The following is a 12965-nucleotide window of genomic DNA, read 5'->3' on the forward strand; positions in this document are numbered from 1 at the left end:
CTGAAATGAACAAAATATTTATTTTATAAATGGGTTCGTAAGTATAATATTATTGAAATTTGAAGGGATGTACACCGATTGACTTTAAAAAATAGCAATTGAAATATTTATAAAAGTTAATTACTGTCGGACGTCATATTTTTGTTCAAAGATTGCCAGGCGAGAAAATACGATGCAAATGGCTTGATGTAATCACAGTTGATAATAGCAACCGAAACAATAATCACGCTGGCCCTACCTAACTACTGCGCGCAAGAAGAAATCGCGTCTGTCCATATTTACCGTGAAAGTTATATTACTTGACAGCCGACAGTTACCATTTTGATTCTAATACACATATTATGCAATAGTGATTATTTTAAACGGTTGAAGTGGGTAATTGATCAGTTATATACCTTAAAACCAATTGATCCAGGTAATTTTTCTGGAAGAGTTGTAGCATGAAATCAATCATAGAGTTGATGCGGCCAGCGGCCACACCATTCACATCGATAGGAACCAATTGAAGCAATAATTTACCGCTGTGCTCCAAAAACTTCTCTACCCCAAGAACTGTGCCAGACAGCCAATCAAAAGTCCAGAATGCCTCACTGCGTAAATTGTCCAACTGTAATTAGAGATTTCATAAATTTTACATGCAGATACTCTAACATATCTGTATATAATAAGGACCATTTCGCTCCTAAGCGGTGGTTATCGGTCGGAATGATAGTATGACGCATTTGGTCCATGCTCTGAATTAAATAAACGTTGAAAATACAATTTTGAGATGTTTTCCTAATACTTAATTGCGGGTATGTATTAATGATTTAACATTTCTTTCTATATACAGGTGGCCCTCGACTTTCGCACGTGATTGGTTCCTGAAAATGTGTTTGAATGTTGGATGTTCAAAAGTAGAGGGATGTAAAAAAAACATGAAAAAGTGTACTTTAAAATATTTATTTATCAATGGGTATAATAAAGTTAACGAGGCGTATTAGCAATCATGTGTTTTCTTTAGAAACTTGAGAAGGTGACGGGGAGCGGAGAAGAGAGGAGGGACTGTATGGAAGCGCACAGTTTTTGCATTATCAATAAAAATCCAAATTTTAATTAATGTACGAACTAGGGAATTGTGCGAAAGTAGAACGTTCAAAAGTCGAGGGCTGCCTGTTGGATGAATATATTTGTGGCTATTTCTTGGATACTGTTATGTGTTGAACCTGCTTGTTGTGCAGGACTGAATGGTGGAAGAGGCCATGACTACATTTGTACTGAAGCACCATCGGAAAAAGAAGAAGATGCAAACAAAACAGATAAACTTCAATCTATCTTTTTGTAAGCTATAATAATCAATGGAAACTATGTATGCACTCACGTTTTTGGCATCAAATTGTTTTTTTATGTTTTTCCAAATAATTGGGTTAAGATTGTTGGTGCCATTTTGAATTGACATATTTGGTTTTAGATACTCTGCGATACTGTAATTTGTCAATAACATCTGAAAAAAAAATATGAACAATATAATTTTAGAGAAGTAGGAGAAGAGGGTAAGGGTTAAGAGAGTTTTGATTTGAGTTTTTCATGTTAGCACAACACAAAAAAAAAACAGAAGCACCATGTGTCATAAAGTCACACTGGCTATGTCTGTATATTGTATATAAAGTATAAAATACTGTTGATATATAGCCGTCTAATATAATAACATAACTAAATATTATAAGTAATAATTTAAGAATATTATTAATACGTTTAACTATGGCACTGGCTGTCCGCCAATGCTAAATACTAATTAATACTAATTACAGTTCTATGTTCACTTGGGTGTCCGGCGTGACAACAGTGTGTACTCGAAGGTCTATTGTAACGGTCGCATAACAAAATGTAATATATTACTCTGTATATTATTATTCATGAAGTTGATAATAATAAAGTTAATCATATATATAAAACTATGTTGATAATTTAACATCCTCTAAACGATCCATTATTCTCAACAAATACCTTATTTAAATCGACTTTAGTCCTCAAAATAGCCTGAATATCGTCATCGTGAATATTTTTAAACTGTGATCTGATATTCCGTTTGAAGATCGTCGAATTGATGAGTAACTGTTCCAAAGGCAGCATCACAGGAATCGCTTTACTGACTTCTTTAAAGAACTCTTCGATGACCGGACTCTTTTTGAAGCCGCTAATCTCATTGAAATGTGGAGACATGCTTCTGATCAGCTTCATTACTCGGGATCCCAATGTAATGTACCTGTCAATTTAAACAGAATTAGGTACTGATTTAGAAATTACACAGTTTTCATGAAAACATTATGCGTAGAAAGGTTTTTGTTTGAACATGAACTGAAATATTTTTAAAAACTATAAGAAAATACTTATTACACATATTTAGTTTTGCGTCTGGGCGAGTATAAATACTTATTTTTCTCACCATGCTCGACACAATAGTTGAGTGGTAAAATGTTCAGATTCTACACAAATTTCTGATAAAAAAAATTACTAATACTAAACTAAAAATAGTGATTTTACCTTACCCAAAGATAAAACGAGACGAAAATATATATACCTATATTTTTTTTTTTGACCATGTCCGATCGAAATAAGATCATATGGGCCTCCGCAGAGTGGAGGTTTGTATTAACAGATTTTGTTTTTTATGAGAAACGGATGTCAGCCACTTGCTCAATCTATTAGGTCCATCTCTGACTCATACACAAATTGAAAAACAATATGTGTATTTGACAGACCTGGGATTCGAACCTGGGACCCACAACGCTATAGGCCGACGCTTAAGCGGCGCGGCCATCGTGGGATATAAATTATATAAAATAATGTAAATTGTAAATTACATGGAAGCTTGGGTGAACGAATCTCCATTGGTCTCATTGAGTAGACATTTCATCGTTTTATCCAGTTTTCCGTGGAAGGAATCATGTACAAAATGACGCACAATGTTCAAGAGCTCATTCAAGGATTTGTTCAACTCTATCGAGGTGTAATTTCTGCCTGATGTTATCTAAACAAAAAATAAAGAAAATTAATCATATTTAAAAGGTTATTTCAAGAGAATGGACTAAGTATAAAAAGAGGGATTATCTTTGTACATAAATTCAAAATGGCGACCTGTTTCATTGCTTACTACTATTATTATATTCAGAGTATAATCCAAGAAAAAAAGGGAGTATGCTCTTTATTTATATATGTATTAGGTTTCAGTTTGGGGCCATATTTGTTGCAGGCCTCTAATTAGTACAGTAGAACTTCGATTATCCGGACTAATTGGGGATGAAGATAGTCCGGATAAGGAAAAATCCAGATAATCGAAAAAAAATCATAATTTACAGGAAAAGATTCAGTATGAATAATTTTTATTTGTCTAGATTTACATATTATTTTTTATTAAAAAAATCAATTATCGATTTTTGCTTAAAGCTCTTCTTTTAGAAGCTGCCAAATCGCGAATACTCTTAAGATATTATATAAGTTGTCCTGGATTACAATCTTCTTGGTTCTCAAGCCATTTCATTTCCTGATTTTTTCATAACTTTCCGCTCTGAGCTTCCATCTTCTGACATTAAACAATTAGTAAACTCCATAATAGTTTCACTTGTTTTTTTATATTCGAGATAGTTGACGTTCCGACACCATATTTATTAGATAGACAACGTCCTGAGTCACCGCGTTTCGAAGCATCGATTATATTCAATTTGTCTTTTAATGATAATACGACACGTTTTCTTTTTGATGACATATTGGTATATTAAAAATAAATATTTAAATCCTGACCGATAATTTTCAAGAAACAAATGTCTAATGTGTATTGAATTCGGAAAACTACAGACCTAATTTTTTTTTTACACAGGATGCATGACTCATATTTTACACCAGATGTTATTGGAACAAATGCGCCAAATAACGAACAACAAAAATGTTATGCAATCACCATAATTTTTTTGTTTTATTTTGAACAATCCGGATAATCGAAAATCCGGATAATCGAGGTCCAGATAATCGCTGCTGTACTATATCATTCGTACACCGCAATCTTCACTCACATTAAATAAAGATAAATATGTAGCAGCAGATGGATATGTATTTTACATTCTCTGGATAACCAATTTGATAGCCACTATCAAATGTGATAAACACGCCACCTTATTTTGAATAATACTCTTGCAATACTAACCGTTATGGAGCATACTGTTATACATATCCTTGTTCGATGACACAGAGTAGAGAAGTAAAAAATAATAAAAGAAGACAATAGATACATTTTTGACTAAAGACTCTAAAATTGATATCCAAATATATTTACCTCATTCAAAGCTAAATCCCAGTGAAAGTTTTCAACAAGCGTTGAATGGATTTCAGTTAGATTTAACATTGGTAGTTCGCACATAAGTGTTGCATATTCTTCAGTTTTAATCAGCTGAAGATTTATCTGCTTCACCCATGGAGTCAGTATTGAAGATGCAGATGAGTACCTAAAAGTTGTATCACAATATTATACAAAAAATCACACAGAATTTGTTATATAAACATGACTGGCAATTTGAACTGGTGAATTTTTAAGTTCAATAGTACATTATATTGAAAGTTAAATGAATGATAATTATATAATTAAGGAATAGGTCGGCAAACTATAAGTCGTGAAACACAGAGTTCTTTCTTTCGTTTCTTTCGACCATGTCCGATTCTAATAGGATCATATGGGCCTCCACAGAGTAGAGGTTTGTATTGACAGATTTTGTTTTTTTACGAGAAATGGATGTCAGCCACTTGCTCAACCTATTAGGTCCATACCCTGACACACACAAATTGAAAAACAATATGTGTAATTGCCAGACCCAGGATTCGAACCTGGGACCCACGACGTTATAGTCCAACGCTTAAGCCGCGCGGCCTTCTTCGTTACTACGTAAGTAATAGTGCATAGCAGAAGAGTAAAAGATAGATCATTAAATGTGATCTACATACCAACAAGTTGAAGACATTAGACATTGCATAAAAGGTGAATGACAACTTGATAAAATAATATTCTTACGTGGTATTCAGGAATAATGTAGACGCATCGATGATGTTGCTTATAATTAGAAAAGCGAGATCCACTTTAACAGCATCTTTGGCAAATCTGGCATTGAATTCTTGAAAGGTGGCGACATCTGTTTCGGATATCCATTTCGGCACTGCTGCAGGTTGTGGACCATCTTTTATGAACTTTGCCAGGCGGGAATTTAGATTGTTTATGTGGCTTAGGAGCGATGCCTCATTAGATTCTTCGATGATTACAATATCATCAGCATAAACCTGAAAGGATTAACTAAGTATTATTGAGTGTCACTAGAATATAACACAATATCGTAAGTTGGTAAGAATTTACACACAGCTCTCAAACAATGTTTAGGAATCAATAAAACCTAAAACTAAAATATGTTCCGGCATGCAGTGGAATAGTGACAGAACTACCGTCCTGTCGGTTACGGGTTTGACACATGGCTAGCTCTAAATCAAATGTTCTTTTTTAATGTGTGTTTTGACTAAGCAATAATCAAATAGTTTTAGCGAAAGGCCGACAACCATCATTGTAAAATAATCCAATAATATGATAAAAACTTATGATATTGTCTTTATTTCTCTTTTTTCCATTTACTTTGGAGACAAAATGGAAGTTTACATTTTGTTTAAATATAGCTTCAAGACTAATGAGGTTGGATTTGTTTGCTGCGCTCATGGAGACATTCTTACAAACGAAAATCGTACATTGCCCACCTTCAGTTTGGGCAAATGCGATATAAAATCTCATTGGCTGAAAACCACTCCATCCTAATCACGCGATATCTCATTGACTGCATACTGTTTAATTCCAATATGCCGACCAATGAATGGCTCCGAATGCTTTACAAACTATTAGAAAATGTGTACCTATACATTACATCTATGTGAATTTAATGAATTTATCCTATATACTAAATCATTGTTCAAGACTATGATATTTTGAAAGTGTGAGGATATTGAACGATACACAAGCCTAATACTACAAGGGTCTAAGTATTTATTTTTGACAAAACAAACCTAACAATAAAGTAGTATTCTAAGCTGCCTCATTGTTATTTTTGTTTCACCAAAAATAAACATTTAGCACCTTGTAGTTCTGTAGTCGCGATTAGTGAAGAAACATTAGTCACCAAACGTATTTTAGATTTGCTTATCACAGAGCAATTTCCTAGGTCTTGATTGCATGCACGATCTTCTACTTAATCAATGTTCTGGTTCTTTATCGGAGTATATAGACACCACACAGCTTTTCCAAGAATCCCTGTTGCTTTGGAAGAATAGAAGCCAATATGCTTTTCTAAACACAGATTTTCCCAAGGCTGCAGCATTAAATTGCAATTTCCATTATGGTAGTGCTAGTTAACATCGAATACAATGCGGTAACAGGTTTGCAGTATATTAATTAAGGTACAGTAAAACCTCGTTAATACAAATTCCATGGGACCGAAAATCGAAAAAAAAATTCGAATTACGAAATATAAAATGTATGGGGGAAAAATATTATTTTATTTTTGATTTTCATTACTTTTGTTTACGATCATAGATGTGCCTACCAAATTTCCGGTACTATTCTTTCAAATTAAAATCTGTGCAAATACCATGTGTCATTGATCCATAAATTGAGCGAGAATTAAATAAAAATACGAAATATTTTTTATTTTTCCAATTTGTCAACACAATTGTTTGGCATTGGTCTTCTAGTAAAACTATGTTTTTGATGTTTTAAGAAAAGTCGGTCACAATTTTCAATGACTGGCTCATGATATAGTGTACTTTATTACGATTTATTGAATATTTTTATATGCCAGGACTCTGAAATCATTTTGAATTACGAAATTCGAATTAAAGGAATGGTTTTATATGAAAATAATGTTCAAGGGACTTTTTTTTCAGGAAAATTTCGAATTATCAGTGTTCTTACTAACGAGGTTTTACTGTATTACTTTTTTTTTTTAAATATGAAATAATCGTTTTCCACAGTTTATCATATTGCATTTGAAATATACGCAACTAGTACTACGGTCAAAATTCACCGTTTAGTGCTGCGGTCTGAATATAGTGGGCATTGATGTTTTCCATATGCAATAAACTCATCAACAAAATACCTGATCTGCAAATCCCAAAGAAGGTATTTCTGTGAAGAGAGAGTTTTCATTCAATCTACATAGAGATTGTTTGAGACCAGATATGAGACCAGTACTGTCAGGAATATACTCGGAGATTTCTAATCCACATAATAATGAAGTGTCATTCAAATTCATATCCTTGAGTAGCCGCATGATCTAAAAGGAGACAAAAAATATATTGTTATTGAATATTAAAAGTCACTCACACTGCTGTGGTGTACAATAATGATCTACAGTCCAGGGTTGCCCAACCCAAATCGTTTGGTGGGCCAAACAAAATATTACTGAGCTTAGGTGGGCCCCACACACAAAAAAAATAAAACAATGAACTTATTCAAGATATTTTATTACCTTATAATTAATGTGACAGATGTTTTTGTATATTGATTGATATCTTTTTCATATCGACTGGTAATTTACCCAACGCGCATTGCAGTCGATTGGTCGTGAATTCATCGAGCGACCTGCTGCGACACTTCATTTTTACTACATTCAATTTCGAAAAGAACGATTTGCCACGATATGTAGTCCCAAATGCTGCAGTAATCCACATTGCCAATCGATTTAATTTTGGAAATTTATCTTCGAGGATATATTTCTCATAAAACTCAAGCTTATTCCATTCGAACATGCACTTTAACTCTATGCTTGATTGCAGTTCTATTAGCTCCATTTGTAAATGCGCTGATTCCACCTCCACGTTAAATGGAGTTAAGAATATTTTGAACATTTCCTCATTCTTTTGCATAATTGCGAATCTGGTATCGAATTCTTTAATTAATTTTGTAACTTCATTAGAATATTTAAAAAAAATCTTTATGGTCAACTATTAAGTACGGAGTGTGTGGATAATCATAAAAACAGGTACTAGCACTCAGCACAAAATGAAACAGCACAGCAACAAGAAAGATCTTGGGCCGCAAAAAGTCTTCATTTGGGCAGCATGCGGGTTGGGCATGCCTGATCTACATGCTAAAGGATTAAGTTGAAAGGTCATGGAGGGTGTTATATTAGACTGTGGGGGATTATCGGAAGCCATCGAATTGTTCATATTGAAGGTCATTGAACCGGTAACACGGAAATAGGGCCAGAATTATTTCTAAGAATCTAATTAGATGTTGCTGGCATGAGTTCTGGACTGAACATAATTAATATTTGGGTGAAGTTAGCAACTTACTGATGGGTTTTATATTTTTACTTGTTGAGTTGGTAAATGATTTTAATGTTGCCGTCTAGTGGTACAATTAGTGACGTCATCATCTTCAATTATGTATCATAATATGGCAGATGTCGCCACAACTTTGTGGTTACTCTGTCTTTCAAAGTTGTAGTGTAATAAAGTGCAGAATTGAATAGTGTAAATGAATTTAATAATTAATTATTAATTGAATGGCGTTGACATGGTAGAACTGATTTTTATGATTTCTTCTGTGATTTTAAATATATAATAACTAGGTACCTTAACTTGGGCGATGTTATTGAAAATATCATCAACAATAACTGGTGACTTCTCGACAAATTGCAACAGATGACTGGCATATTCTCCATTGTATAGTTCCCTTAAGTCTTTCCACCAATCCTCGTTTGTGACAAAGCCCATGATGAGATGGTGGTGCTTCAAACGCGAGTCCAAATACTGCAGATAAAGTTTTAATGTCAAGTCTCTTGTATAGCTGGTGGATCTTTTGATTAATTCACCTGGCGTTGGGCTGGAAAGAAATTCATTTAACGTTAAAGACAAAAAGAAATGGTACAAGTCGGTTATGGGGAAACCAGGCGGGAACCGCGCTAATTGTCATAGTCGATTTTGGTAAAATTCATGAATTCAAGAATGAAAACCTAACCTAACCTAACAAATAATCCAGTATATTGGCTATTTTCAAAATGTGTTTGCCGCTGGCTTCCCCATAACATACTTGTACCAAAGAAACTTTTGGGTAATGCAGAAATTATTATTCACTCATGTTTATATATATTAGACAAACAGGTAGAAGTTATAATACATATCTATGGAATATATGGAAATATACTTCATGTTTGTAAATTAGTATAGCTTTTGTCTTTTTTGGATTTTTAGATAATATAAAGATATACCAACATGTCACTTTCATGCTTTGATATTATATTTTGTTTTTGGGCTGTCATTGTGAATTCTCTTCGTCGACATCGTCAGAGGCTATTCTCAAGAGACGACTAATGATAATGTCTATCTCTTGAGAAGAGCTTCCACAATGAGCCTAAAGCGTTGATGTACTAACCTACAGCAATGATTGATTTAAAAAAAAAATTAACAATACGCAAAAAATAAGATTGTTTTAAATTGGACTAAATACAATTATTAAACGCTACAAGTAAGCAATAATACGTACCCATTTAAACCTATTATGTTGTCCAAGATGTCTTTCCAGTTATAATGGACTTCTGATGACTGTGAAACCGTTTTTTCTAGCGCAACAAGTTCTTCAACATATTCCACGATTAATTTTTCAGAATTTGAATTGTTAGTTTCAAAATTTGCATCAGACATAATCAAATAATTCCTATAATTACATTTACAGAGCTGACTAATAACTCTAGCATTCGTTTTAAGCCACATATGTTCCTCATCCGAATACGATTCATTTTTACACATGATATCCAAACTTGAAATTAAACTGAATTTTTTATAATCTTCAGATGATTTTAAACTCTCCGTAATGGCGAATAAAAACATTTCTACCATTTCTCCGGGCCTTCTGTCAAATAGTTTTAAAAACATCTTGAAGTCTGCTTGTTCAGTTGGGGTTTTCATTTCAACTTTCTTCAAATCGATTATCGACAGATTTGTTTTGATATCATTCAGAATAAGTGTTACTTTAGCAAGATAAATTTCTGTCAATCCACTTTTAACATATGCACTGTTTATTAAGTCCATTTTAGAGGTTTCATTCAATGTTAAATTGAAGAATGTCAATGAACGTCCAATATTTTTGAAGTGGTTTACCCAGTCTTCAGTCCACAGAGGATAGTTTGTGTTGTTACTTTTTGAGACATTGCCCATTATGTCTTGTAGGACAAGAGTTTTTTGAAACAGTTCTTCGAACCTTACTGTGAATGTTGATGCTGGGTTATTGTAGAAAAGGTATTGCTGAAAATTAATAAATTAGTTAATATCAAATGAGAAGTTAAAACAATAAATGAATACATAATAATATGTTGATAAAATGAGGTATAGATGATCAATATATTTTTCGGTTGGCAATTCAGCTTCATCAAAACTGATAATGTTTACCCATCAATCAAATGGGTATCTACATATTGACAAAAATGGTTTCCACTCAAAGAATTTGGATTATAAATAAAGGAATTCCTATGAACTTTTTCTGTTAGACAACTTGATGGTGATTCCTTAACATTTTTATCGTGGTTGTCATAATAAAAATAATATTTTGTATGTCATCTTTGTTCTTAAAATCGTGTTTATAACGACAATCTTTGACGGCTCTTTAGTGTCATTATTAGTATATACGTATGATTTTTCATTTAAATATTATATAGTTTGGTCTATTTAATTGCAATTCTATTTACAGTAATTATTGACCTAGTCTTTCCATTCACAGGTAGTTCTAAGCCACATTTGTATTATAGTATTATGAATGTTTTAATTCCGATTTGAAATAGTCAATGTATGTACATAATAATTCTGACACTCTTTTCCCTGCTGGTCTGGTAAAGAGGAGCCTCTTGTTGGTGGTCTTCCATCCTTGAAACGTGGCCTGCCCAACCAAGTCTCCCCACTTTCACGTGTGACGTGACAGGAGAGATCATCACATAAAGCGTACAGTTTGTGGTAGAATGATAACCATTTATAACAAATTCAAGTTTCTGTATTTATTATGACAATATCTGCCATGTATTAAATTATGGAATTGACTGATCAAGTAAATCTAAAATTGCAAATCAAAAACAGTTTTTGTCGGTTTTCGACCAATGCAAGTGATAATAGTGTGAAGTTACCTACAAATGAATCTGCAATGTGTAATGACATGCAGCAATTTATTCATTTATGTTAGTAAACCATTTTCATCTTTATTTTAAACATTTCAGTTCCGATAATATAGAGAACCTTTTCTTCATAGTCTTTGTTGTGGATATTTTTAACCATAATTAAAATATTATTTGTAATATATGATTTTATTAATAGATTTGCAATTATTTTTACGACTTACAGATTTTGAAAATAAATCCAGCAAAACATTCTCATTGGTAGGCACAGAGACCCAATGGAGGATTGAAGGGCAAGCATATGGAATGAGTAACTTGATATCGGATTCAGTAACGGACCCGTCAGTCGGCAGCGCTAAGCTGTTCATCAGTTTCTCGCAGTCCCAGAATTTCTTACCCATAGATTGCCGCACCTGAAATATGTATAGTTACTAATTTTGTACTTCCATTTTATTAATCTTTCATATCCTATATTTTATATGTAAAAATCCAGAAATCATTCACAAATGTATATAATATAAATGTATATAGTATAAATATATAATATTTTACTTAAGAATGTCAACATGATTGCATATTCAAATCAAATAGTAAATAAAGTTGTCAAAATATCAATCCAATCAAAAAGTTAAATTTTAATGTTGATTGGGTGTCCCTAGTGTTGCAATATAAAAGTTGTCTATGAAAAAGATTAGGTTTATTAATTTAAATGATGTGTCACAAATAGTTTTTTCTTTAATAATGTGAATATGACTTTCGGACATTCATAACCAATTTTCAAAATTATATTAGTGTAAGTAAACATATTATGTATAATATAAGCAAATTAACCTGTTTCATAAATCCTTGATCCATAAATGAATTCGCGAGAGTACCAATTAGTTGAGGAAGTTTACCATACATTATGTAGGGTCCTGTCCTTCTGGTAAAACCCATCAACTGAAGTACATTCGCTCCAGGTTCTAGAATATGAAAGGGTTTTGAAATTAATACAAGTGTCGGTTTAATAGGGCTAACTGGCAGTTTTTGGTGGAAAGATATTACATACAAAATATTATAGTAGGTAGTAACAGCACCAACTATTTGCAACAGCAAACAGATGACATGTTAGTGGAGTGAGTCCCCGCTTTTGGTCATAAAACTCAATGTAGTTCATTCCTCCTAAATGTACGTAGAGTTTGAGATCCAGTACCGAACTTTCTGTCGAAGTAATAAGATGTATTCCTTTACTTGATACTTCTTCGGCCTGCCTAATAAGCTAGACACGTGCCAATTACTCCAAAAAAATTTTTGTGTACACGTCATGTGCAAAACAATATTATATTTTCAACTTTGTAATTTCTACTGTCTGTCACAATATGTATATCAATTTTGTAATTGAATCAGTGTTTACACTGACTTCACACTCCACAAAAACATTCCACACCCCTTCTTTCCTGCTATATTTAACCCTTTCGACGCGAGCCATTTTCGCGGGAATTTATTTTCAGTCAACTGATCTGTTAAAACGGTCACTACAGCTAAAACATATCAATCTCAAAATTAAAAAATAGATTACTAGATGAACTATATATCAGTTATTCCAAATACACCAAGAAAAAATACACAGGGCTGAGTACATGCTGCGAGAGTTGGTTATGGTCTATGACAGATATATTACTAAACCAAAATCACACTTGTGGAATGATGCAGTGGGTTATCTTATCGCACTTACTAAGTCGTAAACTCAAATTTTATTACCGTTTCAAATTATGAACCTATATTTATTTTCATCGCCATAAAATAATATTCGTCATCGTGACACTT

At 33.0% G+C, this 12965-nt stretch overlaps 1 protein-coding gene across 1 annotated transcript in view; it reads right to left on the bottom strand.

Moving 5' to 3' along the window:
• The window catches only part of ldd (lipid droplet defective), a 187042-nt gene that overhangs the window by 39432 nt on the left and 134645 nt on the right, over window positions 1-12965 (bottom strand). Inside the window, exons 19-29 of the mRNA XM_085961289.1 lie at window positions 11991-12121; window positions 11384-11572; window positions 9545-10302; window positions 8635-8884; window positions 7155-7331; window positions 5039-5301; window positions 4310-4478; window positions 2844-3010; window positions 1987-2245; window positions 1361-1483; window positions 396-607 (exon numbers count right to left, since the gene is read on the bottom strand). Coding sequence (XP_085817415.1) covers window positions 396-607; window positions 1361-1483; window positions 1987-2245; window positions 2844-3010; window positions 4310-4478; window positions 5039-5301; window positions 7155-7331; window positions 8635-8884; window positions 9545-10302; window positions 11384-11572; window positions 11991-12121 — 2698 coding nt within the window. The remainder of the gene's footprint in view (window positions 1-395; window positions 608-1360; window positions 1484-1986; window positions 2246-2843; window positions 3011-4309; window positions 4479-5038; window positions 5302-7154; window positions 7332-8634; window positions 8885-9544; window positions 10303-11383; window positions 11573-11990; window positions 12122-12965) is intronic.

Source organism: Rhyacophila brunnea, unplaced genomic scaffold, assembly GCF_057557595.1.
Source record: "Rhyacophila brunnea isolate RB1 unplaced genomic scaffold, BYU_Rbru_1.0 scaffold_12, whole genome shotgun sequence".
Classification (NCBI taxonomy): domain Eukaryota; kingdom Metazoa; phylum Arthropoda; class Insecta; order Trichoptera; family Rhyacophilidae; genus Rhyacophila; species Rhyacophila brunnea.